The following is a 27,017-nucleotide window of genomic DNA, read 5'->3' on the forward strand; positions in this document are numbered from 1 at the left end:
TAAATAGGGAAGAGTTCCAAGAACTGAGCCCTGGGCTATTCTTATGCTAAGAGGTTGAGGAGAAAAGGAGACTCTAACACAAGATTCAGAGAAGTAACCACCAGTGAGGTGGGAAGAAAACCAAGAGTATAGTATCTTAGAAGAAAATCTATGAAAAAAAGAAAAAGTGACCAATTGTGTTAAATTTTGCGGATAGGTCAAACCAAACGAAGACCAAAAATTGACCACAGGATTTAGGGAAATTACCGGTGAGTTTGACAATTAGAGTCAGTGAGACTAAGCAAGTTTTTAGTTTTATTGCAAAGGGAATACAAAATTTGTACAAAGGTTGGTTGAGAAAAGGGTAGTCAAGAAAGTATTGATGGGGATGCCTGGGTGGCTCAGCGGTTGAGCATCTCGGGGCCCTGGGATCAAGTCCCGCATTGGGCTCCCCACAGGGAGCCTGCCTCTCCTTTTGCCTATGTCTCTGCCTCTCTCTGTCTCTCATGAATAAATAAATCTTTTTAAAAATGTATTGTTTTGGTTTTGGGATAGAGGAAATAATAGCATGTTCATATGCTAGTGAGAATACTCAAGCAGAAAGAGAAGTGATGATTATAGAAGAATGAAGGAAAACTTCTGGAATCCTGCCTTGTAGGTTAGAAAACTCGTTCAGGTGCACAAGTGGCCCAACAGGCAGTTCATCTATGGTTAAGAGGCAGAGTGCATAAACACAGTTACTAGTAGGTGGGTAGATAATTGTAAATAATCAAGCTATAGTGAACAATGGCTGTAAAATCCAGATATCTATAAGAACATCCTTCAGAAGTGGTCTTCTGGAGAGCAGTGTTTGAATATTCATTATTTCAATTCCACCAGGTGCCAAAAAGCTATTAGAAGTCTTAATAGAGTGGTAGACAGACATCCTGGGATTACCTTAATTGAGATCAATTGTTTCCAGTGACTACTTCATAGCACTAGATATCCTATCCAGGACTCAAAAGTGAAGCACTAATTAGCAATTCTAGAATGACTGCATTCTAATTAATCCAAGGTCTTCTAAGCAGTAGATCCTGTGAAAATTTCCAACAATTTCAAAAGTAGAAAAATCCAGCATTCTTGGCAACATCACAGATATTGTTACATGATTTCAGGTACTTTAAATACTACCAAATTCCAAAGAGCAGTCTCAACCTTTTTCCTGGAGTTAGTTCACTAGTTTAGGAGGATTTTAAGAGTAAAAAGAGTAACACAATTTTCACCAGTAAAGAGGAATACATAATCCATTCAGAGTAATTGTCCTCATTTAAAAGATTATGTCCTAAGGTTCACAAACTCACATAGTGGTGTTAAAGCATTTGAACAACAGATATTATTTTAAATGTTTAGATCTTATTGAAAATAAAATCATCGGGATGCCTGGGTGGCTCAGCGGTTGAGCATCTGCCTTTGGCTCAGGGTGTGATCCTGGGGTCCAGGATTGAGTCCCACATGGGGCTCCTTGTGGGGAGCCTGCTTCTCCCTCTTCCTATGTCTCTACCTCCCTCATAAATAAATTAAATAAAACAAAGAAAGAAAAGAAAAGAAAATCATCAAGCATATAATTCTGACACTGATATAACAAATTCATTGCACTATTTTCAACAGTCAGCATTAGCAACAGGTATCTCTTGAGATTCAGAAAAAAACTTTGTAAAAGCAACAAATTTGGATATGCCATTCTAACAGCTAAGTAGTAAGCTAAGTAACAGTTTTCATTGGCTCCATGTTATCTCCCATATCTCATTAGAAAAATTAAGTATACATTTTAATAAAGTTTTTCAACATAACACCCCAGAGAACTTTTTACATAACTAATGTGTTTGTATCCTGAATGTAACTCACAACTTGCATGTTATAACATGCTAATATTAAAAACAAAGAAATAAAAAATGTGCTTCATTAAATACGAACCATCTACTGCAAGTCAGTGTTTCCTACCATTAAGGGGATCACATATGCCTTTGCAAATCTGATGAAACCTATGCATATAATTTCAGAGAATTCATGGATGCCTTGAAGCCTATCATAGGTCTTGAGAGTTTAAGGAATCTGTAACTAGTAGAAAAAATGAAGTCCAAAATCAATCCAAAAACATAGGAAATTTTAATATATGAAAAAAAGGAATTGTAATATATGAAAAAAAGAACTGTAACATACAGAGGAAAACAGATGATTCGTTAATATATTATTTGCCATAAGTTGCTATTCATTTAAGAAATAATCTCTATAAATGTATAAATGCTTTAATGAACTAAATGTAAAAAATAAAAATTATAAGATACTATAACAAAATATAGAGAATGTACATAATCTTGGTTGGGAAAAAAATCTTCCCAAGTAACAAAAGAAATCTACTTCCCTAAAATGATAGATTTGTGTAAACTTTATAACTTTTGCATAAGCCTGCAAAAACCCTTACACTTAGAGAAAACAACTCCAGACTTTTATGCTACAACAGAAATAAACTATTTCAGTCATTTCATTGTGTAATATTATTATGTTCATTATTTAGATATAAACAAGGAGCAGACATTACACTAAACCAATTTCTTTGTGTCAGAAATTAGATTTTCCCAGAATTATATTCATTCTTAGCAATAAATGCAATTAAACATTGATATTACTATTTAAAAATTCTATTCAAACTGCTAAATCTTGGTCTAATGTCAATATAAAGTCCCAAGCAGCCTGGTATAATTAAAGAAGCACTTGATTTGGAATCACACGTACCTGGGTTCCAATCCTGACTTTAGCACTTTTAGCTATGTGGTCAAATGTATAACCTATAAGCCTATTTCTGCATCTGTAAAGACAGCTTTCTATGGTGTTCTTGGAAGATTACATAAGAATATCACATATGGAAGTGCCTGGTATAGAGGCTATGGTCAAACTATGCCTTCTGCTTTCCTTCCCTAAGGAAGATTATTAACTGGTAATAACTCTTTTAGTACTGCTTTTTGTAAGGCTTTTCTTTTTAAAAAATCAAGACTGCTGATACAAAGTTACACATTTTACTTGCCATGTTTTTGCAGCTCCAGAGCATTGATATTTCCTGCAAGCGTTTTGTATTTGAGCTCTTCTTGGCTCATTTTTGAGTATTTGGTTTGATCTGTACTTCCTATTTATGATGAAATTTAAAGGTTTCTTGTAAACAATCATGAAAAAAAAAAAAAAACAGACCTTCTACCTGTGGCTTTCTACACGTTAAGATAATCCTCTCTTTAAAAATCAATTAGGTTGTGTCTATGGAAACCACTTTCAAGTGTTATGAAAAAAATCTGAGGCAAAAAAAAGAAAAAATTGAAGTTATCCTAACCACTGCAATGTGTTCAAATCTTAATTTTAACATAACTTTCAAATTTCTCTAAGATGAGTCATTTTTTTCTGTAAAGTTGGATCATTAATGAGGCCAGAATATGGCCCTGAATGCTAAGTGGATCCAAACAAAAAGGAAACGTGTTTTGGTCAATTGTCAATGTTGAAGGTGATTAATTTTTCCATCACACAAGACACATTAATAAAATCACGGTAAATAAACTTAGTATCTCTTCAAAATTGTACAGGTAAGTTTTACCCTAGCGTTGAGGACTGGAATTATCCTCAGCTCCTCCTTCAATTTTAGTTGCACTTCGATTAGATTTGATAGATGGCTCTTTAAAACGTTTCCACGCTTTTTCCAAAGTCTGCCAAAACTACAAATAGGCAGCTGTATTTCTAACGTTACAACTATTTACTAATACTTTTCCCTTCACGTTAATTATCATCCACAGCAGCTTCTGGCTGTCACTTGGTCTAAATGATTTTGCTGCTGGTATTTTAAGTGCTTGCTTCTCAAAAAGTATTTCAAAGGCTGCTGAGGTGAACGTATACACATAAAATCACTTCGCATTACTTCTCCATATTCAAACTACCGCCTCTTGAGCCGACTTTTAAATGCCACGTACATTTTTAAATCAAAGTGTATCGCAAACATTCTTTTAACACCTCCTCCCCATCCCAAACGCCTCCCAAATGCCAAAGTCCCCTCTTGATTGGATGGGACCTATTACCGGTGCGTTCTGCTGGTCGTTCACAACTTCATACCCCAACGTTATACACTTCAGACCCCTCCGCTCATTAAAGTAAGCACTGTTAACTCCTTAGTTACTTAAGCATATGCTGTATTAACTGTGTAATTTTACTCTTCCTTTCACAAATTTGTCTTTTTTTTTTTTTTTTTTTTTTTACAAATCTAAGTCTTAACTGCAATTCCCCTTCAGCGTTCCCTCCTCCTATAAGCTCACTACATCATTCCTGGGGGCCACGTACATACATATTCCTATTCTTAAACCTGAATATTAATGAAATTTAGCTTCCCCCCGCCCCGCAAAAAAAAAAAAAAAAAAAAAGATTTTTTTTAAAGTAGTTAAATGCCAGGATGCCTCCTTTCAGGATCACGCTGAAGCTTTGTATTTGCTTTCCTGTCCTACCTTGGCAGCCCAGTTCTCCCGTCGGTTGTGTGGTCCCTTGCTGCCCCCAGCACAAGAGTGCAACTCACTACAGTGTATTTCTTTCACTCCCCATCATTCCCAGTATCTCCCTCCATTTCCGAGCATCCATCCCTTGGTGAACCTGTCCGTCCCCCGCAAGGACCTGTATCCAGAGGTGCCCACATCCCAAATCAGAATACCCCTGGACTGACACTGCTCGGGCGGCTTTCAGCAGACTCCAGGAAACACCCGAGGCTGCGCGTTTCTGCCTCCAGCAGCAGTTCCCGCTCCCAGCGAGTTCGGCGTCCTCCTGCCGCCTCCCCCGGGGGAATGCCGACTTCTGATCCCCCTTCGGCACGGGAAAGCCCACCTTGGCGACCTCGCGAGCCCAGCACGCCGCTCCAGCTCGACTCACACCGTCCCCAGAGCTTGTGTTTTCGATGCCCCCAGCCCCAGCTCTCTCTGCAAGCCCTTTCACCCTCTTGCCCCCACCCCCCCGAGCCAGATCGCAGGTTTAGACGCAAAAAGCCTCACTTGCTCCGGTTGCAATGCCTCCCTGTGGCCCGGCCTCTTGCACACCACTCACCCCGGAGGGGCTCTGCTGCTTACCCAGCTTCGATCGGGACTCCTCCAGGTTCTGGATTTGGTTCTCCAAGAAGAGCATCGCCACTGCGAAGGCCACCACCGCCAGCAGCTGCAACTTGGGCGGCATCATAATCCTAAGGAGCCCCATGAAACCCGCTGCTCGGGATCAAGACATACCGCGGGGGGCGGGGAGCGGGGCCCCGGAGGCGAGGCGGACGCCGCGGGGGAGCCCACCGAGCCGGGAGAGAACGGCGAGGAGAGCGCGACAGCCAGAGAAGCACCGCAGCGACCCCCCTTCTCGCCTCCCCGGTCCCCCGCCCCCAGGCGCCAGCACCGACGCCGCCGGTGCCCGCTTCTCCCGGACCGACTCGGCGGCCGCCCCCTCCAGAAGCCCGCGCAGCAAACAGCGCGAAGCGGCTGCCGGGCTCTCGCCTCTCCTACTGCCTCAGCCCCCGACCCCCGCGCCCGCCCGCCCGCCCGCCTGCCCGCCCGCCCGCCTCCTTCTCTTCCTTCCTTCCCTCCCTCCTTCGCTCGCGGCCGCGCGCTCCTCCGCCAGCGCTGCGGCTGCGGCTGCGCCGCCCTCGGCTCCGCCCCCTTGCCCATCCCCCTCCGCCTCCACGCGCACGCATCCACGTACGCTGCTCGGCAACCAGAGGCCCCGCCCCCTGCTCCCGTCCCGTGGCGCCTATTGGCCCGAAGAACCCCGGGAGCCTCCGCTCGTGGTTCGTGTTCCGGTTGGTTTCCTTTGCCAGGGGTGTCAACCAAATCGGCCTGCGATTGGGTAACCCTGGAGAAGGAGGCCGGCCGAAACCGGCGAAGGCGGGGTTTCCTGGCGGCAGGACGAAACGTCGTGAATGAAAAGAAGGAGCTCGGAGCGGCTCGGACTTGGGGGCTTTAGCAGAATGCCTGATAGGGGTTTTCGAAAGGACCCGGCGACTTTATATTCATCTCAAATATAAAGATGTGTGACGGCCTTTTAAGCTTCCATTTACCCTTAGGTAACGGCCGTCTCCGCGGAGTAGGGGATTTGATGGCAAGGGCCCTTGGCAGCCAGCTTCGGATCAGGCTCCGGAGTGGACGCCCCTAGCGGAGGGGTCCTCCGGGCAGCCGCAGGCCGACGGCCGAGCGTAGCGATGGCGCCTGGACCCGGCGGGCGGCTCCGGCCGGCGCTGCGGCTGCGGCTGCTGCTGGCTGCGGTCCTTCAAGCGGTGAGTGGCCATCACCTCCGCGGCGGCCCGGAGCGAGGGAGGCTGTTGCGCCGGGGAAGACGAGACATTCAGTCCTGAGTTGGTAGCCACGCTTGGGGAGAGTGCGAGGACTGGGCTTCCTTAGCGCCCGCTGCGCCCAGAAGGCGACGTGGCTTCGTTCCCGGGTTGATGCTTCCCTTCCCCTTCCCCTTCCCCTCCCTTCCCGACTTCTAGCGGCTTTCTCTTGACTTCAGAGTATCTTGAGTAGTACTTAACCTTCTTTTGAGTAGCGCTTCTCTTTTGCAGCGTTCCACCTAAAAACGTGTAAACCGCACAGCGGGGGGGGGGGGGGGGGCAATAAATCCCGGAAAGGAATGAAGATGGTTTTCCGACGGGCAGAGGACAAGGGACTACCGTTGCTTGTGATAAGACTTACGAAATTTTAAAAGAACCCCCCCCCACCACCACCACCACCACCACCAAATCTTTGGTCCAGGCTACACTTCCTGTTTCCTTTTTTCCTTTCAATGGTCAGTGGTCTCTAATTTCACCGTTAGCGTTTTCTCTCTGGTCTCTCTTATTCACGTGCTGCTGGATGCATTTCAGGGCCGTTTGTGGTTTTAGACCGTGTTGTTGCAGTAAAGGAGCCACTCGATACTAGAGCATCATTTATCTTTGAAAAAAAAAATTTTTTTAAATGCTAGCCTTCATCTCGTTTAAAGTCGGGCACTGTTAACCAACGTTTCTATGTAGTTCTTTACTGACACAACAGATAACGCTCTTAATCTTTGAATGAGGAAGGGCTGATTTTTGTCTTATTTTTCTATTCACTCGTGCACAATTAATATTGGTTAATTCCTCCTGAGAAGGTTGCAATCCATGTTTTGCTACGTGAATGACTTGTTCTTGTCTAGGCACTGTGTAGGAGCTTTTACACATTTCATGAATCAGCTCAATTCTTCGAGTATTCTCTTTGCTGACCCTTCTGAAAAGTTCTTCTCCTAGGATTCCTGGTTTCATTAACTCGTGCGAAGTTTAAGGGAGTTAGGGCCTGTACCGAAGGCCTCTACAAACAGCCTCTGCTTTTCTTTCCTCGGAGAGTTTGAAGATCGTGCCTTTTTGTTTCTGCAACCCCTAAAACGTGGATTTTTAACTTCTCTAGTATTACGGTATTCTGTTATTCAGGCATTTGGTGCCTTAGAAATTACTGGAAGACCCTTCTCTAAACTTTGTACTGGAGTTTTTTTGTTTTTGTGCGTGTGGTTTTTTTTGTTGTTGTAGTTTTTTTTTGTTTTTTTTGTTTTTTTTGTTTTGTTTTTTGCCAATCTTAGGTAATTTGAGTTCACCACCTTGCAAAGATAAGGAATAACATTTTACATTGACTTTTCCTGATTTTTCTGTCTTTAATTATCAATGATGTGTAACCATCCCAAAATTTGGTGGCTTAAAATAAAATTTCTCATAATTTGTCAACAGTTCCTCTGTTGATCTCCTCTGGCTCATTATGGAGCTGTGTTGAGCTAGTAGGTCAGCTGAACTGAAAGGTCCAAGTTGGCTTCATTCTTTGCTGTCAGCAAGGGTGACGTGGTTCTCTTCCATGTGATCTCTCATCCTCCAGTAAGCCAACCCAACTTCTTTTCACGGCAGTCTCAGAGCAGCACTCCTAACGAGTAAAAGCTGCAATGGCATTATGACCATTAGGTAATCTACCACTGTGACCATCTACATAATGTAAGTCAGAGAGTTGGGTATTATCTTTGACTCTTTTTTTTTTTTTTACATGTCTCATATCAGGCAGTTACAAAGTCTTGTCAATCTTTCCTTCCTAAATATCTCTCAGATCCTTGTCCTTAATGTTAATCCCCCATTCAAACCACCATTATTTCTCTCCTTAGCATTAATTGCCTCCTGGTTCACTCTTCTAATTATCAGAACCTAAATGGTTGGCTTTGTCAGCTTCCCAATTGCCCAAGCCAGTAAGTAGTCATTTTAAAAGTCATCTTCACTCTCTGAACCCAATTAACCATTAAACCCTTGAAAATCTCCAAGCCAGTTCACTTAATTCTGGATCCACCAGCAGTACCTAAAATTTTGCTTGCCCACAACAGCTTCCTTAAACCAGGTTCCATATTTCATTTTCTCCCTTTCTAATCCAATCTCTACAATGCATTGAAAGTTGTCTTTTTGAAACTTAAATCTATTATTATTAAAATTCTTCAGTGGTGGGACGCCTGGGGGGCTCAGCCTTGATTAAGCATCTGCCTCAGCCCAGGTCCTGATCCTGGAGTCCTGGGATCAAGCCTCACCACCCCACTCACCCTGCCCTCCTGGTTCCCTACTCAGGAGGGAGTCTGCTTCTCCCTCTCCCTCTGCTCTTGCTCTCACACTAGCTCTCTCAAATACATAAAATCTTAAAAAAAAAAAAAAAAGTCTTCAGTGGTTCCCTGTTGCTTTTAAGGTGAAATCTGTTCTGAACCTTCCTTAACAAGGCCTGTTTCACCTGATACTTACTTGTCTAGCCAGGCTTAATCCCCAGAACTTCTGCAAGAGCCAAAAAGGTAGAGGTGAAGAATTGGAGTCATTTGTTTTAGCATATCTGACATACCATATTCTCCCTGTCAGGCCTAAAGTAAAGTGTTTAGGTAAAATGTAAAGTTTAATTTCATACCATTTCCCGATAGGCAGTCAGAAATACTCTCTTCCTTTGCATATTCTATCATCCTGTCTTACCCTCTGTTATACAGATCCACAGTCTTAACAGCACCAGGCCTCTGCGTGTGTTTTTGTATCCCTCCACTCGCCCTGCTCCTGTGCCAAGAATGTAGCTTAAAGGGAATGCAGAGACCTTTTTTTGGTATTTTTTAATATTGTGCCTCATATGTATTCAGTAAAAAAAACATCCCTCAGCAGTGTGAATGGCCTCCTAAGTAGTTGACTTGTGTTCCTTGCTATCAGAATCCTTAGGATGTCTATAGTTTGTGTAGATTGGTGATGAACCCCACTCACTCCCACAAATACAAAATGACTCCAAAAATCGAGTCCTGAACAGTTCACCTTTGTTGAACTAGTTTAACTTCCCCAAGGTTTCTCTTTCTTCAGTAATGAGTAGTAGTGTTAACATAAGGCAATACCTTAAGAATGAAAAGGGAAGTGTGGGGAATTGTTGGAAAAATACTAAAGAGTTATAAAACTGCGTTTCACAGTGCGTCTGTGGGGGAGGGGAAAAGACCAGGTGGAACATGTTGGCAGTGTTTTAAAAAAAAAATCTTTGGAACCTGACATGAATAAAAAGAGAATGAGAGAATCTCTTGGCACCTTGAGGTTGAACTACCAAGATGGAGAGAGGACTTAGCCCCTACTTTTGTTGATTTATACCTCAAAGTCCTTAGACTAAACAAGTTTTTACCATTGTGCCATGTGTAGCCCTAATTTAAAGTTAATAGCAGTGTATCGTCATCAGCATTTCAATGAGGTGACAACTGGGAGGATATAAAGTAATTCTGAAAATGCATTCTGAGTATGCTTTAGCATTTGAAAAGTAACATCCTACCGGAGCGATTCTCAGGAGCACCCCAAAACTAAGTGGTATTCAAGTCTTCTTTCAGCTCCTACATAGTATTTATTCATATACTGGAAGCAATATGGGATAATACTCTGTATCTTTGATCTTGAGATGTAACACCTCATCCTTCTTCACAAGTTAAATTCCTTGTTCCGATGGACCTCACAATTGTAATGGCCAGCATTTTTGTTATTATTCATAGTGGTGTATACCATAATGATGTATCCAGGATTCTGGGAGATACAGTAGTTAATAATAAGGGTTTTGAGGGCTGATCAGGATTAGAATCTTGGGGATCCCTGGGTGGCGCAGCGGTTTGGCGCCTGCCTTTGGCCCAGGGCGCGATCCTGGAGACCCGGGATCGAATCCCACGTCGGGCTCCCAGTGCATGGAGCCTGCTTCTCCCTCTGCCTGTGTCTCTGCCTCTCTCTCTCTCTCTGTGACTATCACAAATAAATAAATTAAAAATAAAAATAAAAATCTTAAAAAAAAAAAAAAAAGGATTAGAATCTTGTTGCTACCATCTACTGTTTACTGTGTTGTCTTTGATTACCTTAACTATCCTAAGCCTGTGTTTCCCTGTCTGTAAAATGGGGATAAACCTATTTCATAGAGCGGTTAAAATTAAATAATAGTGATGGAAAGTGTGTGGCAAAATATCTGGTGCTTTGTGAGAACCAGCTGTAATGGTTATGTTTCTGGTATTCGTTTTCATGGGTTCTTCTGTAAACCCATCTGTTTGGTTTAGTCTCATTTTTGAAATCTGTTTACAATTGCATGAGAATCCTATGAGTTTTCTGAGATTAAGGACCAATTAAGAGACAACTAATATGTATGTATAATAGGATATATATCTATACCAGACTTCTGCCTGAAAAGATAATGTTACAATATGGCTAATCCAGTTTCCCTGTCTACAGTCCAAATCTACAAAGAAATAATACTAGAAAAATAAACCAGTTAGTAATGTATGGGGGGGGAAATGGAGTCTCTTAGCTTGTCAGTCCTACTTTGAACTGGAGAAATTAAATTTAAATGATTATCCCAGTCAGGATTAGACTCTGTATCTTTCTTAACAAGCGTGACTGATTATTTTAAATTTTAATGTTTAGCCTTAATTAAGGTGCACATTTAAGTGTTACTCAGTTCCTTTTTGGTAATAAAAAATGAGCAGGAAATAATTTACAATTTTGAACTCCTATAGTATTTGATATTTGATATCTATCGGTGAAATACTTAAAAATATTTCCCAGTATCCTTAGATTCAAAGCCTTGAGGGGCATCTGGGTGGCTTAGTAAAGCATCCAACTTGAGTTCAGCTCAGACCATGATCTCAGGGTTGTGAGATGGAGCCCCACGTCGGGCTCATGCTGGATGTGGAGCCTGCTTAAGATTGTCTTGCTCCCTCTCTCTACCCACCCCCAAAACAAAGCCTGAGTCTGCAGAACTAACTAATGATAGAAGACCAGAAAGAAGTAGTTCACTCATGAAACTCAAGTTAATCTTGTATCTCTACTACGCTTATTCTCTTATCTCATGTCTAATAATTAAAACATAAGTAGTGTTTTGTAGTTCTTAAGAGGGTTGAAAGTACTGGAAATTGGGAATAATGCAGACATTTATCAAGTACCCACAGTGTCCTGGGTAGAACTAGATGTTTCCTGTACTTTTTCTCCTTTAATCTTCAAAACTCTGTAAGATAAATGGTAGTTATTCCTATTCAAAAATTCAGAAGTAAGGTTGTTCTGTGCTGGCATTTGAATCAAGATGTCATCAGACTCCAAAATACATGTTTTGCATATTTATGCCACCTGTCAGAAGGTGCTCAATAGATACCAGAATAAAATCAAATAATATGATTGCATGATCATTCAAGATTTTTGTTTTGTAAAATATGCTTTGGTAATAACAATTTCTTATATTGTTAAGCAGTTCGTGGTTTCAAAATGATTCCACTTTTATTGCCTGTTTTAGTTACCATAGCTGCAAAACACACCCCTGTAAAATTTAGTGGTATAAAACAATTATTTTGCTTTTAGATTCTGTGGGTCAGCAATTCAGACAGGTCACAAGAAAGCTGTGTGTTCTATGGTATCTCAACTGAAAGGGCTGAATGTGAAGTTCTTTATTCGTATGTCTACTAATTGATGATGGTTGTCAGCTGGGAGCTTCAGTTGCTCTCTACATGGGACTTTCCATGTTGTCCCTCTAATTTAGGTTACCTTAGAGCACAATGGCCAAGTTCCAAAGGTGAGTGTTCTGAGAGAGGCAGAGACACAGCATGTAGGAGCACTAGCCACTCAGAGGCTGTTTCCTTTTTTATGACCTGCCCTCAAAAACCTCATTGTATCCCTTCTTTTATACTCTGTTCATCAGAATCAGTCACTAGCCCCTGCCCAGATTCAAGGGGAGGAAAAACAGACTCCTACTTCTCAGTAGAGAACTGCCAGTCACATCGTAAGAACAGCATATGGGATGATGTGTATGTATTGGTGTGGCCATCTTCGGAAAATACAAATTAACCTGTGAAATAGGTTAATATCACTAATCAAGAAATTACTCAAAGTACTAATACAGTAGCCCTGTCTTAGGTGCTTCCCTTAAGACTGGGATCTATTTTGAATATACATACATTCCACATTATTACTGAGATAAGATCAAAGATGTCCAACGAATCAAATTAGGGTATTGACCAGCACAAGCCCAATGAGTTAGTTGATCAACATTTTCAGAAAGTATGTGAGGATTTTTATTTACCTGGTTTGTCTAGAAAAAGGTTGGCAAACTAGCTAGTGGGCCAAAATCAGCTAGCCCTGTTCCTGTAAAGTTTTATTGGAACACAAACAGTCATTTATTATTGTCTGTGACTGCTTTTGGGCTGCCATAACGGAGTTGAGTAGTTGATTTAGCCACCGAAGCATAATAGAATTACTATCTGATCCGGTTCTTGGACGTAAGTTGAAGTTAACAAGATGAAAAGGGAGTCTTAAATGTAGGAAAAGTATGAGCAACTGTATGAGTAGGAATTTTATTCTTCTAGGAGTTCATTATAGCTGAAAGTAGGGTGGGATTGGAGAAGTAAAGTTAGGACTGGCAGTGACCATGTAAGCCACTGAGGTAAAAAAATGATTTGAAAGCTCTTTAAGAAACAGAATTGTCAAAACTTGTTAACTAATTGCTTATGAGAATGGCAAAGAATGTACAAACCTAAGATGACTGACCTGGGCAACAAGGTGGTCAGGGAAAATGGTGCCATTTTACTAAAATATCAGATAACATTGGGAGGAATAGATTTAAGCAGAAAAGAGAAGTTTCACTGTTGGAGATTTTGAATTTGCAATGCTAATAGAATATATAAATGAGGTCGGTTAGGCTGTTGGCTTTAGAAGTTTGACACTCAAAAGACTGAGGAGTTTTCAATAAGTGGGTATTTGAAGCCTTGGGAAAGATGCAGTCATCTATAGAAAATATGTAAAGCAAAGAGAGCCAAAAATAGAAATGAGAAACAGCAGCACTTAAGGAGGACAGCCCTTGGAAGGAACAGCTGGAGCTAGAATAGTTTTGAGTCCCTTACCATCTAGTGATTTTTGGCGAGTTGAGTAGAGTGGTTGGATCAGAAGCTAGACTATAGTAACAATTCAGAAATGGCAGAATGTGGTGAGAGCAATTAGAACCATGAGGCTTGAATACACTGAAGAATTGAGTTACCGATTAAATTAAATCCCTGTGGAAATGGCAGAAGATAGATTCCCAAGCTTGGGTAGAGAGATTGACCTTAGATGAAGGTATACTGTATTACAGAGACATGCATGAAAGAATGGACAAGGGAACAGAACAGATATTTTTGAAAGCCTGCTTTTGCCAGTCGTTCCGATTGCTTGCTTAAGTCATTTCATTCATCTTTACTGCAATCTACTTTATGTAAGAATTATTGCCCCGTGCTTTATCCGTGAGGAAATCAAAGCCAAGGGAGGTTATCTTGCCCAGGGTCACACAGTTTATAAACGGTGGAGCTGGTACCTACACTCCAAAGTTTTATTTCTGACGCGTTCCTGCTCTTCTCACTCCATTCTCTTCCTCGCCCTTCCCCCTGCCAGATGTTAGTGAAGATAATATGTAGGATGTGGTAGAGACCTAGAGGTTAATGTTACTCCATAGGCCCACATCAACAGGTGCTAAGTTCTTAAAATGACATGGGAATTTTTCTTCATAAGGAAATTCCTTTTCAAAAAAATTCTAAATGTCTAATAAAGTTTTTTATATGCAATATATATACCATAAACTATTATGTTTTTGTTAATTCAGATTTCAGCTAAGCTGAAAGATGGCAAGTTTTTAAGAAAATAAGAAAAAATTTTGTCAGGGAATTGGGAAGAGCCAAAGACTCATAAGGTTATAAAGTTTAAAAATAATTAAGAATTTGTCCCCAAATGAGGCATTTCAGTAATTCATCTCTACTGTGTTCAATTTTGACAACCCTAGGTTTTCCTTTCTTGGAAGCTTTACAATGTAAATATGAAATAGTGTTTTATTTCTCATTATTTTATTTTCAGGTGTCTACATTCGGGGCAGAGTTTTCATCAGAAGCTTGCAGAGAGTTAGGCTTCTCCAGCAACTTGCTCTGCAGCTCTTGCGATCTTCTTGGACAGTTTAACCTGCTTCAGCTGGATCCTGACTGCAGAAGATGCTGTCAGGAAGAAGCACAATTTGAAACAAAAAAGGTATCGTTTTCTAGTATCTCTCTTCCATTAGTTGGTGTAGTTGAGATAAGGTGAAATGTTAATTTGTCTCATCAACTTAAGTCTCTAGCTTTTACATGTTGTAATTTTAGAAAGTCAACTGATTTCTATCTGACCCACTAGATCAATTAAAGCAACTGGGAAGGAAAAGTTAAGGTTTATATACCAGGACCCCATTCCACCATGGTTGTTTAGCAAAAGGGTTGCAAAATTACTATAGAATGCTTGGATTCTGAAGTTATCCAGTATTTCTAAACTTCTGGCCACATGAAGACACTTCTATTCATTTGTAATAAGAACTCAGTCTTAAAATGAAATTTGAGATGAAAGTATAGCACCTACCACCTGGCACAGAATTGTAGGCAGTGAACTATAACTTACCTGGTTAACAAAGAATATGGTCTGTTAATAATATTTACAGACACTTAATCTCATCTTTAACACCTAAAAATAGCCAAGGATAGGTAGTTCTGTCTAATAAAATCTATGTTTTGTCTCATTGTTCAAATTAATAGTAAACTTGTTCGATTTTTAAATCTTTTCACGAAAGCCCCTACACTTTTTAAAATAGAGACATGACCTGAAAAGATCATTTATATATGCCACATAAAACTGAATTAGTGAGTTCCCTGTATTGGGGGGAGGGGGGGTTAGTTAGCAACTCTGTTATGTTTCCTTTTCATGTTCTTTCACTTGTACATACTGAATTCTGTTTTGAAATGTCATAGTGTATAAGGCTTTTCATAACTATCTTACTAGGTAGTAAAGGTTTTTCTATCTTACTGGGTAGTAAAGGTTTATTTCTAACACCAAGTATAATTTTATCATTCTAAAAGAAAAATAAGCAAATGTTTTAAAATGTTAATATTTAACCATAATTTAATATTTGATTTCTCCATTGTGAACCTGAAATTCCAGCTGTCCCAAAAATAGCTTCCAAGTCTTCTGTGTTTTTCATTTTCTTGGATTCACATATACCATTGGTACGTTTTTCATGTTTAGAAGATTTCTATACATATTAGTTAGTCTTCGTTGCATATAAGGTCATATCTAAACAGTGTTTAAAAACTTGATTTTAAATAGATTTAAGATGTAGGACTTAACTAGTTTAGTAAGACCCCTCCCTTGATTAAGGGTTTTGTTGTTGTTGTTTTCTTGTTTTTTTTTAATGAGATATTCACATGAGACAAATTGCCAAAGGAATCTGTATGTCATCTTCTAATCATAATACTGTTCTATGATCCATACTACTACTTAGTCAACAATGATTTCCTGAGACACCAAACTTAAAAGAATTGAATAAAGGTGTATTTATCACATACTACGTCATGTAATTAGGGTAAATTGAGAGGTTCTGTCATTTAAGTGATATCAGATATTCCTTATTTTTAGTTTTTTTTTTTTTTTTTAATTCATAAGAGACACAGAGAGAGGCAGAGACATAGGCAGAGGGAGAAGCAGGTTCCTCAAGGGGAGCCTGATGCAGATCTTGATCCCGGGACTCTGGGGTCACATCCTGAGCTGAAGGCAGACACTCAACTACTGAGCCACCCAGGAGTCCCTATATCAGATATTCCTAAACTGTAAACCAGGTGCATATAAAAGCTATTTTTACTTAACTACCCTCAGTAATCCTTCATGGCATACCATTTTTATGTTATACTTTTGCTCAAACCAGACTTGAATCACACACTTCTCAAATTATATTCCCATTCAGTTTTAATTATCACTTGAGCTCTGTGTAGTATCTTGATGGTTCTCAGCATTTAAAATAACCATTGACAAGTAGTCTACCAGTTAATATATGTCTAACTGGTTACAAACTGAAATAATTATCAATTATCGCAGGCACAAGTGAGCCTGTATGGTAATAAAACTTTTATGCTGTATCCATTGTTTATTCTTTACTCCTTGTCCCTTATCTCTACAATGTGCATACTTCTCATTAAGCATTTGCTAGCACACTGTTGCACAGAACCGGTGAATGGTGGAACTAAAACATGGCAGAAACATTTAGAAATGTTACTGGACATACAAAAGTATGGCATTTTGGACAAGCTGCCAATTAAGTATAGAAGTAATACTTGATTTAATGTGTACAGTGCAGTACTGCTCTCTACATTATTGGTACATGATCATATATAACATTATATACATTTTTTAATCTCCACCCTAGCTTAAGGCTTAATTTTGAAATCATAGTTTAATTTAGTCTTAGTTTGATAAAAGTAAAAATCTGCAATATGTAGACTAGTGCCTTACATTAAAAATTTTAAAGATCCTGAGTATTTTTACTCAGTAAATGTATTTTACTCAGTATTAAAAATGTCTGAATGTGTGTATGTGTGTAAATCATTGTGAATGTAAATTCTTCGAAGAAAAAATTGTACTTTATATACAGGAATGTTTTAAAAATTTATGTATACTGTAAGACCCATTGGCTACCACAGCAGCTATGTGGAATATTGCACTGGAGTACAGACAGATGAAACCCTAAAGAGCAGATATTAGATAAGCAATCCCATAGATAACTGTTACCCGCCCCCCATGACGAAACAGCTTCTACTTGAGCTGTCTTCAGAGATTTAGTTCAAGTATCCATGCTTCTGTGAAGGCTTCTAGTTTCAACTCCCTCAGCTCTCCACCACTAGTACTCCCAGATTAACTATACCTCTGTATTCCCAAAGCATTGAGGATACCTTGATATGCACTTACCTTCATTCTACTGTATCTATTGTTTTGTTTTTCTTTCTCTTCCCATAAATTATGCTCTTTGAAGTCTAGGACAGTTTATTTCTGAATCCCCAGCCTTGAGCATATAGTATTTCATAAGTTTTTGTCCTTGAATGAGGCTGGTTTTACTAAGAACAAGTTGGAAAGGTGTTTCTTTGTTTTTTTTTTTCATTAAACATTTACTGTAATACCAGGCACCAAGCCAGGCATTGTTGATTCAAAAATTGAAGGGCATGGAGTGCTTGGGTGGCTAAGCATCTGCCTCTTGATTTGAGCTTTGGTCATGATCTCAGGGTCATGAGGTAGAGCCCTGCATCAGGCTCTGTGCTCAGCATGGCCAGATTGAGATATTCTCTCTCTCTCTTTCTCTCAAATCTTTAAAAAAAAAAAAAAAAAATTGAAGGGCAGTCCCTGCCCTCAAGAGCTTACAGTGTAGTGGGGATATAGACCAGTAAGCAGGCCGGTAAGCCCAGAGCAATAGGTGTGGTATGCTAGCAGAAAGGGGAACAAAGCTTGGAGGAAGTGAAATCTAAGTTGAGAATTGACAGAAAATGTACCCATGTGGGCAGAAGAAAAGGAAATCAAAGTGGCATCTCTGGATATAGGAGACTGGGACCCAGAGAGCAAGGTGGCAAGTGATGAATCCAGACAGGCAAGCTGGAACCAGGACATCATGAGTCTCACAAGTTATGCTAAGAGGTCTGAATGTTTTATCTTGAGGGAATGGGAGCCATGGAAGTTTGTAAGGCCAGGAAATAACTTGATCAACTATGATCAACTACTGAAAAACATAAAAAAGGTGATTTAAATATATATATGTATATATGTTAAAAATACATGAACTTTGCAGACACTTGTGAAAGACCTTTTTCATATATTTCAGTTGTATATACTGAATATAAGTAAGATTTCTCTTTGTTGGCAGTTATCAATAATGTTTTTAATTATTCATCTAAATGTGTATCTCATTTGTAATTTATAAGGATATTGCAGGCATCCCAAATATATCCAAAAAGATGTTAATTTTTTTAACACAGATTTTGAGTGATTGCAATCTGACTGCTAACTTTAATACTTTTTCAAACAGTATATGACTGTCAGATTAAAAGTTTCCTGGGATTTTTCCTGGAGATAAGCATAAATCAAATATTTCTTTTTGTTAAGAATTTTTTTAACTTCTAAGATTTATTTTTTTTAACATCTAAGATTTATAAGATTAAATGTAGTGTTTCAATAGATGGGCTATTTTTCTCATCTTTTTATCATCTTTCCAGTTAGTTCTGTGAACTTGAACTTAAGACAGCTTGGAGCTTTTTTCTATCTCCTCATTCATTTAAGGCTTTCATATCTTAATGATTTCAGCTTCTTCTGGACATAGTTATTATAGAACTTTTCTATTTCTCCTTAATTGTATGTTCTTATTTCCTTAACCTAGTACATGTTCTCTTTAAGATCTAGATTCGAGATTCTTATAGTCCCCCTGTTTTCCTTTTGCTTTTGAAATATTTTTCTGTAGTTATTATTTAATTAAATAATTACGAATTATTTAGCTGATTTTTAGTACTCCTTATTCTTTCACATTAATACCTATCTTATCTGTGAGCTATCAATTCTGAAGGTTTGGCTAGCAACAAAACCAGAGTACCTTCTGAGAAAAAAATGGACTTAGCTGAATTAGTCAGAAATCTGAACCAATAAGCAAATGATTTCAACTTAATTTGCTCTTCATTCAGTCTTGATTGTATCAGGAGAGAATTGAGAGTAATTAAGAGCACAGGCTCTGGAATCAGACTAGGTTCAGAAAGTTTTTTTTGCTATTTAGCTGACAATCTTGACAAATTACTTGATCACTCTGTGTCTGTTTCCTTATTTATAAATTGGAGATAATGATAGTTACTCTCTCATAGAGTAGTTATGACGCTTAAACAAGTTAATATATATATACTGCTTAGAATAATCCCTGGCATGTAATAAATTCTAGGTAGATAGTTGGGGCTGGTGGTAGTTATCTGATTTGTTGATTTAAAAAATAATAATAAAAAATTTAGGGGACTCTGAGAATAGAATAATAATAATTGTTGGCAAAGTAGGATAAAAAAATAGATAAGAGATACAGCATGAACTAATACACTTGCCAGTGTTAAAAATTTGGAACAAAATTTTGTTCCTCCACTTTCAAGCTCCTGAATCAGTTGAATCAAGAAGAACAGTTTCATGATTGGATTGTTTGTTTCTTTGCTGTTGAGTTTAATAAGTTCTTTATAGATCTTGGATACTAGCCCTTTATTTGATATGTCATTTGCAAATATCTTCTCCCATTATGTAGATTGTCTTTTAGTTTTGTTGACTGTTTCTTTTGCTGTGCAGAAGCTTTTTATCTTAAGTCCCAATAATTCATTTTTGATTTTGTTTCCCTTCATTGATATATCTTGCAAGAAGTTGCTATATGAATTAGTAGTTTGAAAACTTTGACCATTCACAACTACTTTTTCTATGTTTATGTGGAACAAAATAAATTATGCTGGACGTAACTAGATTTCAGATTTTTGAGTCCTACTGATTGGCATATTTTAATAAGAAAAATATCACAAAAATGAATTTTAAAAATATGTACCATTCTGATCATTTTCAAATGCATATGAAAATTGCATTTGGAGAGAAAGGATTTTACTAAAAAATTTCAAAACAAGGGCACCTGGGTGCTTCAGTTGGTTAAGCATCTGACTCCTGATTTCAGCTCAGGTTATGATCTCAGGATCGTGAGATGGAGTCCTGCTTTGGGCTCGTGCTGGGCATGGAGCGTGCTTAAGATTCTCTCTCACCCTCTCCTTCCTACTCACCCCACTCTCTACTCACACATGTGGGCATGCATGTGTGCTTGCTCACGTGCTTTCTCTCAAAAAAAAAATTATATATATATATATAACCTATTCCAGAAATTGAATGAGACTCTTTTTTTAAAGTCAGTTTAGAATAAAGTATATTACTAGTTTTCAAACATTTTCAGATGACACATCAGGTTAAAGCTACGAAACTTCTTTGAAACCCAAAATAACATTATAACAGAAAGTAAATTAAACTCTGTTTGTAATATAAAATGATCACTTTGTGAAAAAAAGCAAGTTATCAGACTAATTACAATCTGTTTTCCTACTAACATTCCTCTGCTGCTTACCATTTTATTCTAATGGTAACAGATTTCGAAGGTTTAAGAAAATTTTGGAAGAAAAAACCTTAAAAGTGATTTTTTTTTTTTTTTAACTCTACAGATCTAGAAAAGGTTTCTTTTGTTTGAATTTTGGAACATCTTAGTCTCATTCATAGAGTACAAGTAGAAGCCAAGGCTGCAGGTCCCTAAATTATACCATAACTGGTTCTGGAAAATAGCCCAAAGTTCAAGTTGTTTATAAAAGGCTTTTATTTTCACTTAAAAATATACTACTCTGATAATAAAAAATATTTATCTTTGAGAATGATTGTATTACACTATATTTAAATAAATGGACCTAAGTATTGCATAAAATAATTTTAAGAATATATTTAGGTCTCTTCCATTTCCCACCCCATTACCTAATTGGAGTTAGACTAATGCTAATTGACTCACTTTCTATAGTAGCATGGCCATTTTCTATGTATATAATACTCTTCCTTCACATTTACATGCATTCCTAGCAAGCCAGAGACCATAGAGACGAAGTATTAATATAAGTATAGTTTATTAGAAATTTGTCCTCTTCTCTCTGTTTATAAAAGTTTTTGAAAGAGTTGAATTTTTATCTTAGCTACTAGTTTCGTGACTTTGAGTTAGCAAATTACTCTGGAATCTTCAGTTTTGTTGTAGTAATTACATTGACTCACCTTTGAGTGTTTATTGTGTCTTGGTTATATGCTACAATATCTTACCTACATTATTTAATTCTCACAAAAACTCTATAATGTAATACTACTATTCTTATTTAACAGAGGAAACTAGGGTGTTATCTATCCAAAGTTACCCAAGCAATTAGTTGCCACAACCTGGCTTCCTCTCAAGTCTGTAGGACTCCAGAACCCCAAGTTTTTAAACCTCTATTCTATTTTGGCTCTCATTTTGAAAATGTGAATAGTAATATCTACTTAACAGATGTACTGAAAGAAAACTAATGAGTTAAATATAAAACACCAGACTGACTTTTTGAAGGTACTTTTTGCATTTATAGTTAACACAATTCCATCACTAGTTTTTATTTTAAATTATTAAATTTTTATTCTTCAGTTTACCTTAGATCTTAATGACTCCCATTATTTGGTGGTTTTTTTGAGGTTATATTAACAAATTTGGCTTATTTAAGGCCCAAACATTTTAAATAAGCCACATAGTATTTCATAATTCAGGTAAAAGAACATCAAAACATTTAGTTCTATTCAATTTACATGGAAAATCTGTAGCCAAATCAGAGTAATTTAGAAGTCAGCTGAAGCAGCGTTATTCAAGAAAGTGGCATCTGTTAAGCTTTAGCCTATCTACTACTGGTAGAGATGCTACTGGCTTGTAAAACATAGAAGGATGAATTGGAGGTTAAGCTAACTGTGCGTGAAATTGTAGTCACTAAAGAAATTTCACAGTTGCTTAAAATAGCTTTTGTAGTGTCTCTAGCATCAATACAGGAACTGATTTCTTCAAAGGAAACAAAAATGTAAGTCTTAACAGATTACTCTAATTATAATATTAAAACATTCACAAAGGAGCTTTTTTTAAAGACGTGAATAATGTTTGGCAACAGTTCTAATTCAGTGAAAGAATCAAGACTCCTGCATAGCAACACAAATATTTACTTGATAATAGCCGCTACCATTTGTTATTATATGAAGGCACCGTTCCAAGTCCTTTATATAAATTAATATAAAGTCTAAGGCATAGACTGCCTTGAGTCTAAGGCATATAGATTTTACCTAAAGTCATTCAGCTAGTAAATGGTTATAAATATATGTATTATATTTATGTAGCAAAAATCTTAAAATATATTGTGTCATTATTGAACTAAAAATACTTAGTTTTTTAACATTTTCTAATTATGGCATTTCCTGTATCTTTAAGTTTAAAATGTTAAGGTTTTTTTAGGTATTTACAAAATAGAATCAAGATTCTATCTAAGCGTGTTAAAACATTTTATCACATTTGCAGATTATAATATTTAAACCCTTAAAGTAATTCATAGTCTATGTCCCTGCTGCCTTACAACTGATTTCCTAGACATACCAACCTCAGAGTCAAAATAGACTTTATTTATACACTAAGTATTTCTTCTTGATATAGGCTTTGAGAATGTCAAAATAAATGGTCATTGTCCCCAAGGAGTCAAGTAGAAGAAATAGACATGGAAATAGAATCCAGTTGGCAAGATATTTTATTAGGCTAAAACATAATATCCAGTGCTTTGGAGATGACCACTAAAAGAATTAGAAATAAAATAAAAGTTGAAAAGAGGACAGAATCGACAAATCTCTTAAAGTTGATGTATTCAGAACTATAGCTATAACCACATTTAATCATTATGGAAGTGACCAACGGAAGAACTAAAAAAAGTTAAAAAGTTGAGTGGCAGGTGGGAGGCAAAGGAACTTTTTTACTTCTTATTTTATACCTTTTTGTACAGTTTCTTTATTATTTCCAAATAGAATTGGTTTCTTTAAAGAATCCAGTGAGAAATGTGCTGTTAACAAAATATACTCAGGGGGCATCCTGAGTGGCTCAGTGGTATAGCGCCTGCCTTAGGCCCAGGGTGTGGTCCTGGAGACCCAGGATCTAGTACCACGTCGGGCTCCCTGCATGAAGCCTGCCTCTCTCTCTGCCTGTATCTCTGCCTCTTCTGTCTCTCATGATTAAATAAAATATTTTAAATGTATATATATTTTAAATATATACACACACACACTCAAGTGCTCTGAAAGCACACAAAAGAGTCGTACAACCTTTTGACAGATGGGGTAAATACCACCACTTATGTAAAAGTTACTGTTGCTGCTAACTTGGAAAATAATTAGGAGAAAATCATCTCTGGCAGAAGGAAAAGTTAATGAAAAGGCAAAGTTGTGAAAAAGATAGCCATGTGACATAGGATGGTAGTGCCTGTGTGCCTTGATAAGAACTTTGGACCATCCTATAGGCAGGGGACAAAATTAATAGATTATAAACAATGAACTAGCATCAAATGTGTATTTCAATGAATTTTATTGTTGGTGTGAAGGATAGTTGATACAACAGAGGGGACTACTGTTGCTGAAAAAATAACTTATTGCTGTTTTCTAGAGGCAAGATAAAAGGGCTTAAGCCAACATATTCGTAGTAAAAACAGAGAAAGGACAGATCTGAAACAGATGTAGGTAATAAAACCTTCAGGATTTATAGATTTACTGTATTGGAAAGGGGAAGGGATGAGTAAAGAAGCTTGAGAAACTGGTAGCCTCAAGGAAAGAAGGCTACAGTAGACTAGCTAGTTACAAGGTAGGGTAGCCCAGTAAGGCAATGGTGGAAGATGGGTGGAGCAGCAGTAAAGAGAATGAGTTTTCATAGAAGCTTACCCTTCAGGTACAGACTGCCTTTTCAGTTTCCTTTTGAAGAAATAAGTGTTGAAAGTTTTAATTTAAAACACCATAGCTTATCTGGGTACCATAACGAATTCTAAAATTGACAGTGTGCTTGTCAAAAAGTGGGCAAAAAATGAAAATGTGTGGAACAGCCTCTAGTGTCTTTTGTTCTGCTTTCCTCTTGCCACCTTAATGTGTAAGATATTTAAGCTTTTGATTATAGCTTTCTTTTTGTATCTTAGTATATATTAGGTGATTACCTTCTTTAGTTTCAATAGAGAACAACCATAATATAATTTGTGCTGGCTGATTTTTTTTTTATTTCAGACATTTGCAACCTTTCTTAAAGATGATAATAATTACCCATTGTGGGACAAATAATGATCTTCAATTTTGGCGTGGTAATAACGCTAACACAACTGAATTGAAAGGCAGCTTTTGCTGCCATGTAATAGCACCCTTTTCTATTTTTGAGGCTATTGAATGTTTGGGTGTTGAGCCATATTTTGTCTGGATCTCAATTTTTCAAATTAAGAGGAAAATAGGTTGTAGTTTTCAAACATTTAGGAGTAAAAAGACATTGGATTTTTATTTATTGAGTACTAATTACTAAATAGTTTGCCATTTTCTAAAAACACTTATACTTATTACCAATGGGCTAGTTGGTTTTATTTTAAAACTACTAAGATATTCAAGCTGACAGTCTAGATATCACTCGAATTGAATGCATTGTTCCCAGATGATGACCCTGGGTTATTCATACTGTAAATAAAATATAAATGAGGAGGGGGTTGTATCTTTGAGTATATTTCTTTTCAGGTGAAAGTCTAATCATTACAGTCCTAACTCATGGTTATGAAATTCTTTTTAAGTACATACACACAAATTCTGTTATTCATCACAATAATGAAAGAAACCTTTTTTCTGTTTTCCCTCGGATTTCATAGTTGGAATGGTCTAATTTAGAATGTGGTGATGTCAAAGAAACATTTTGTTTCTTGGTTTTTTTGTTTCATTTTGTTGTATTTTTAATAATTTTCGTTGAGCGTCTTAATGGAGCAGTGATTTTATCTTAAGAGTCTCCTAGTGTATTCCTACTTTCTTAAAACTTAAAGTAGATGTTACCTTGCTTATTTGGTAGCTTTCTCAATCTCAAGGCAGGTACCAAATATATAAAAATGAATAGTACTTTCATAGTGTAGTAGAATAAGCTTTAAACTTAGCTTCCTTAGACATAGTCGTTGCTTTGTATTTTCAGAGTTCATTAGAAAACACCTAAAAATAGTGTAATCTTAGGGATATAATATTAGAGAATTATATTTACCAACTTCATTTGCTAAAATTGTAAAAACTGAACTTATTCCCATAATCCCCCATAGTCATTCATTGTTCCTTTGCAAGAATGCCATTAGTCCAAGTGTATGGAAGTGTCAGCATATAAACCAGTTGCTTTATACGTCTGCTGCTTCACTTGAAGTGAAATCTTGACAAAAGCTTTACTACTAGATCTCAGAAAATTTAGTACCCTAATGTCCATGTGTAATTGTAGCTTGTTGCTTCTAGCACTCTATGCACTTTTAGAAATACCAAAAAACATGGGAATGATTTGATGATGAATAATGAATTAAAATTTAAGACATCAGCAGATCGCTAAACATAGTCTTGGTTGAAAACATTTTCCCTGAGAATTAACTAGCCAAATTTTGCTAAAAATTGTTTCAGCATCATGTATTTTTCTACTATATAAAAGGAGTAAAGTCAGTTTTAAGAAATTACACTGGATGCAATTAATGTTTGGAAGAATGGCTCACTTATATATTTGTGTACATCATGATCATTTTTATTTAAGAGCTCTCAGTAATATCTCTACTTTCATTATGTTATAGCCATACTTCCTTATTTTAAAATTCCTACATTTAAGAGCAAGCCTTCAGTAGGCCTATAAAATAGTTACTCCCCATATCTGAATTCTATTCAGCAGTTAAAATTTTTCCTTTGGTTTGCATAACATTAGAGCATTTTCTTCATATTGCTACTTCATATTGAAAGTTTCTTCTGATACTGCTACTGAATTTTAATAATACTAAAGTTTTGCCTTTAAATGAGGATTTCGAAAATAAGAATGTATGCCTATAAGCAATGTTTCATAAGGGAAGAAAACAGTATGAATTGGTTAGTCTTTTGAGCAAAAGCTTACTGTTTTTATTGCAATTTTTGCATTATTAATACTTGAGTGTAGTCCAAGGCAGTGATTCTCATCCTTGGCTGTTCATTACAATCACTTTTAAAGCTAACCCACTTTAAAAGTAATAATAGTAATTAAAGTATTCATACCTGGATCTTATCCCCAAGTATCCTGATTTAATTGCTCTGACATTAAGCAAGTTTATAGATTTGTGGTGGTGATATGATGGCAGTAAAAGTTAACAAATGCAATGCCTTCTCTCAAATTCAGAAAATTTGCTAACTCAAAAGTGTTAGTTCAGTGTTTAAAAATTAACTTCTTTTGTAATCCCGTTACCTGGTGAGAAACTGCACTTTTTTTTTTTTTTGTCTTACCTGTTAATCGAACCATTTTATAGCCACATAGTTTTACTTTAATTACAGCAAAATTATCACCATAAAATTCCGCTTTTGGCTGTTTGCTGTATATGAAAACTTCATTATAAGCCCAAACTAAGATTTTAAAACAAGGGGTTGGACAGGTTCGTATAAGAGGGAAAAAATTATTATACATGGCCTAAGGTATGTTTCCTCTAAATCTACATCTTAGAGTTTTTATCATGAATGGATGTTATACTATTTTTGTTATGCTATTTTTGCATATTGAGATGATCATACGGTTTTTATCCATCATTTTGTGAATGTGGTGGGTCACATTGATTTATTTGTGAATATCCAATCACCCTTGTATTCCTGGAATACATCCCTCTTGATCATGGTGAATAATTTTTTTTAATGTACTGTTGAATTCAGTTTGCTAATATCTTGAGGATTTTTGCATGTATGGCCATCAGAGATACTGGTCTGTAGTTTTCTTTTTCAGTAGTGTCTTTATCTGGTTTTGGTATCAGGGTAATGCTAGTGTCATTGAGTGAATTTGGAAGGTCTCCCTCTTCGGTTTTTTGGATTATTTCTAGAGGAATAGTTATTA

General features: G+C 37.4%; 2 protein-coding genes and 1 long non-coding RNA gene across 4 annotated transcripts in view; 1 reads left to right on the forward strand and 2 right to left on the reverse strand.

Moving 5' to 3' along the window:
• The window catches only part of HS2ST1 (heparan sulfate 2-O-sulfotransferase 1), a 174,459-nt gene extending 168,902 nt beyond the window's left edge, over positions 1-5,557 (reverse strand). The window contains exon 1 of one of the 2 annotated variants that reach the window (XM_025417750.3): positions 5,100-5,557. In XM_025417750.3, coding sequence (XP_025273535.1) covers positions 5,100-5,223 — 124 coding nt within the window. In that variant the 5' untranslated portion in view covers positions 5,224-5,557. The remainder of the gene's footprint in view (positions 1-5,099) is intronic. The other variant, XM_025417751.3, reaches the window with a different exon arrangement.
• A 344-nt stretch (positions 5,558-5,901) lies between these two features.
• Positions 5,902-27,017, forward strand: part of SELENOF (selenoprotein F) — a 41,769-nt gene continuing 20,653 nt past the window's right edge. Inside the window, exons 1-2 of the mRNA XM_025417752.3 lie at positions 5,902-6,283; positions 14,378-14,545. Of these exons, the coding sequence (XP_025273537.3) occupies positions 6,209-6,283; positions 14,378-14,545 (243 nt within the window). The 5' untranslated portion in view covers positions 5,902-6,208. The remainder of the gene's footprint in view (positions 6,284-14,377; positions 14,546-27,017) is intronic.
• LOC112640937 (uncharacterized) overlaps positions 14,346-27,017 on the reverse strand; it is a 37,428-nt gene continuing 24,756 nt past the window's right edge. Inside the window, exon 2 of the long non-coding RNA XR_003124362.2 lies at positions 14,346-14,511. This is a non-coding gene — a long non-coding RNA (uncharacterized LOC112640937). The remainder of the gene's footprint in view (positions 14,512-27,017) is intronic.

This window comes from Canis lupus, chromosome 6 (assembly GCF_003254725.2).
Source record: "Canis lupus dingo isolate Sandy chromosome 6, ASM325472v2, whole genome shotgun sequence".
In the NCBI taxonomy this organism is placed as follows: domain Eukaryota; kingdom Metazoa; phylum Chordata; class Mammalia; order Carnivora; family Canidae; genus Canis; species Canis lupus.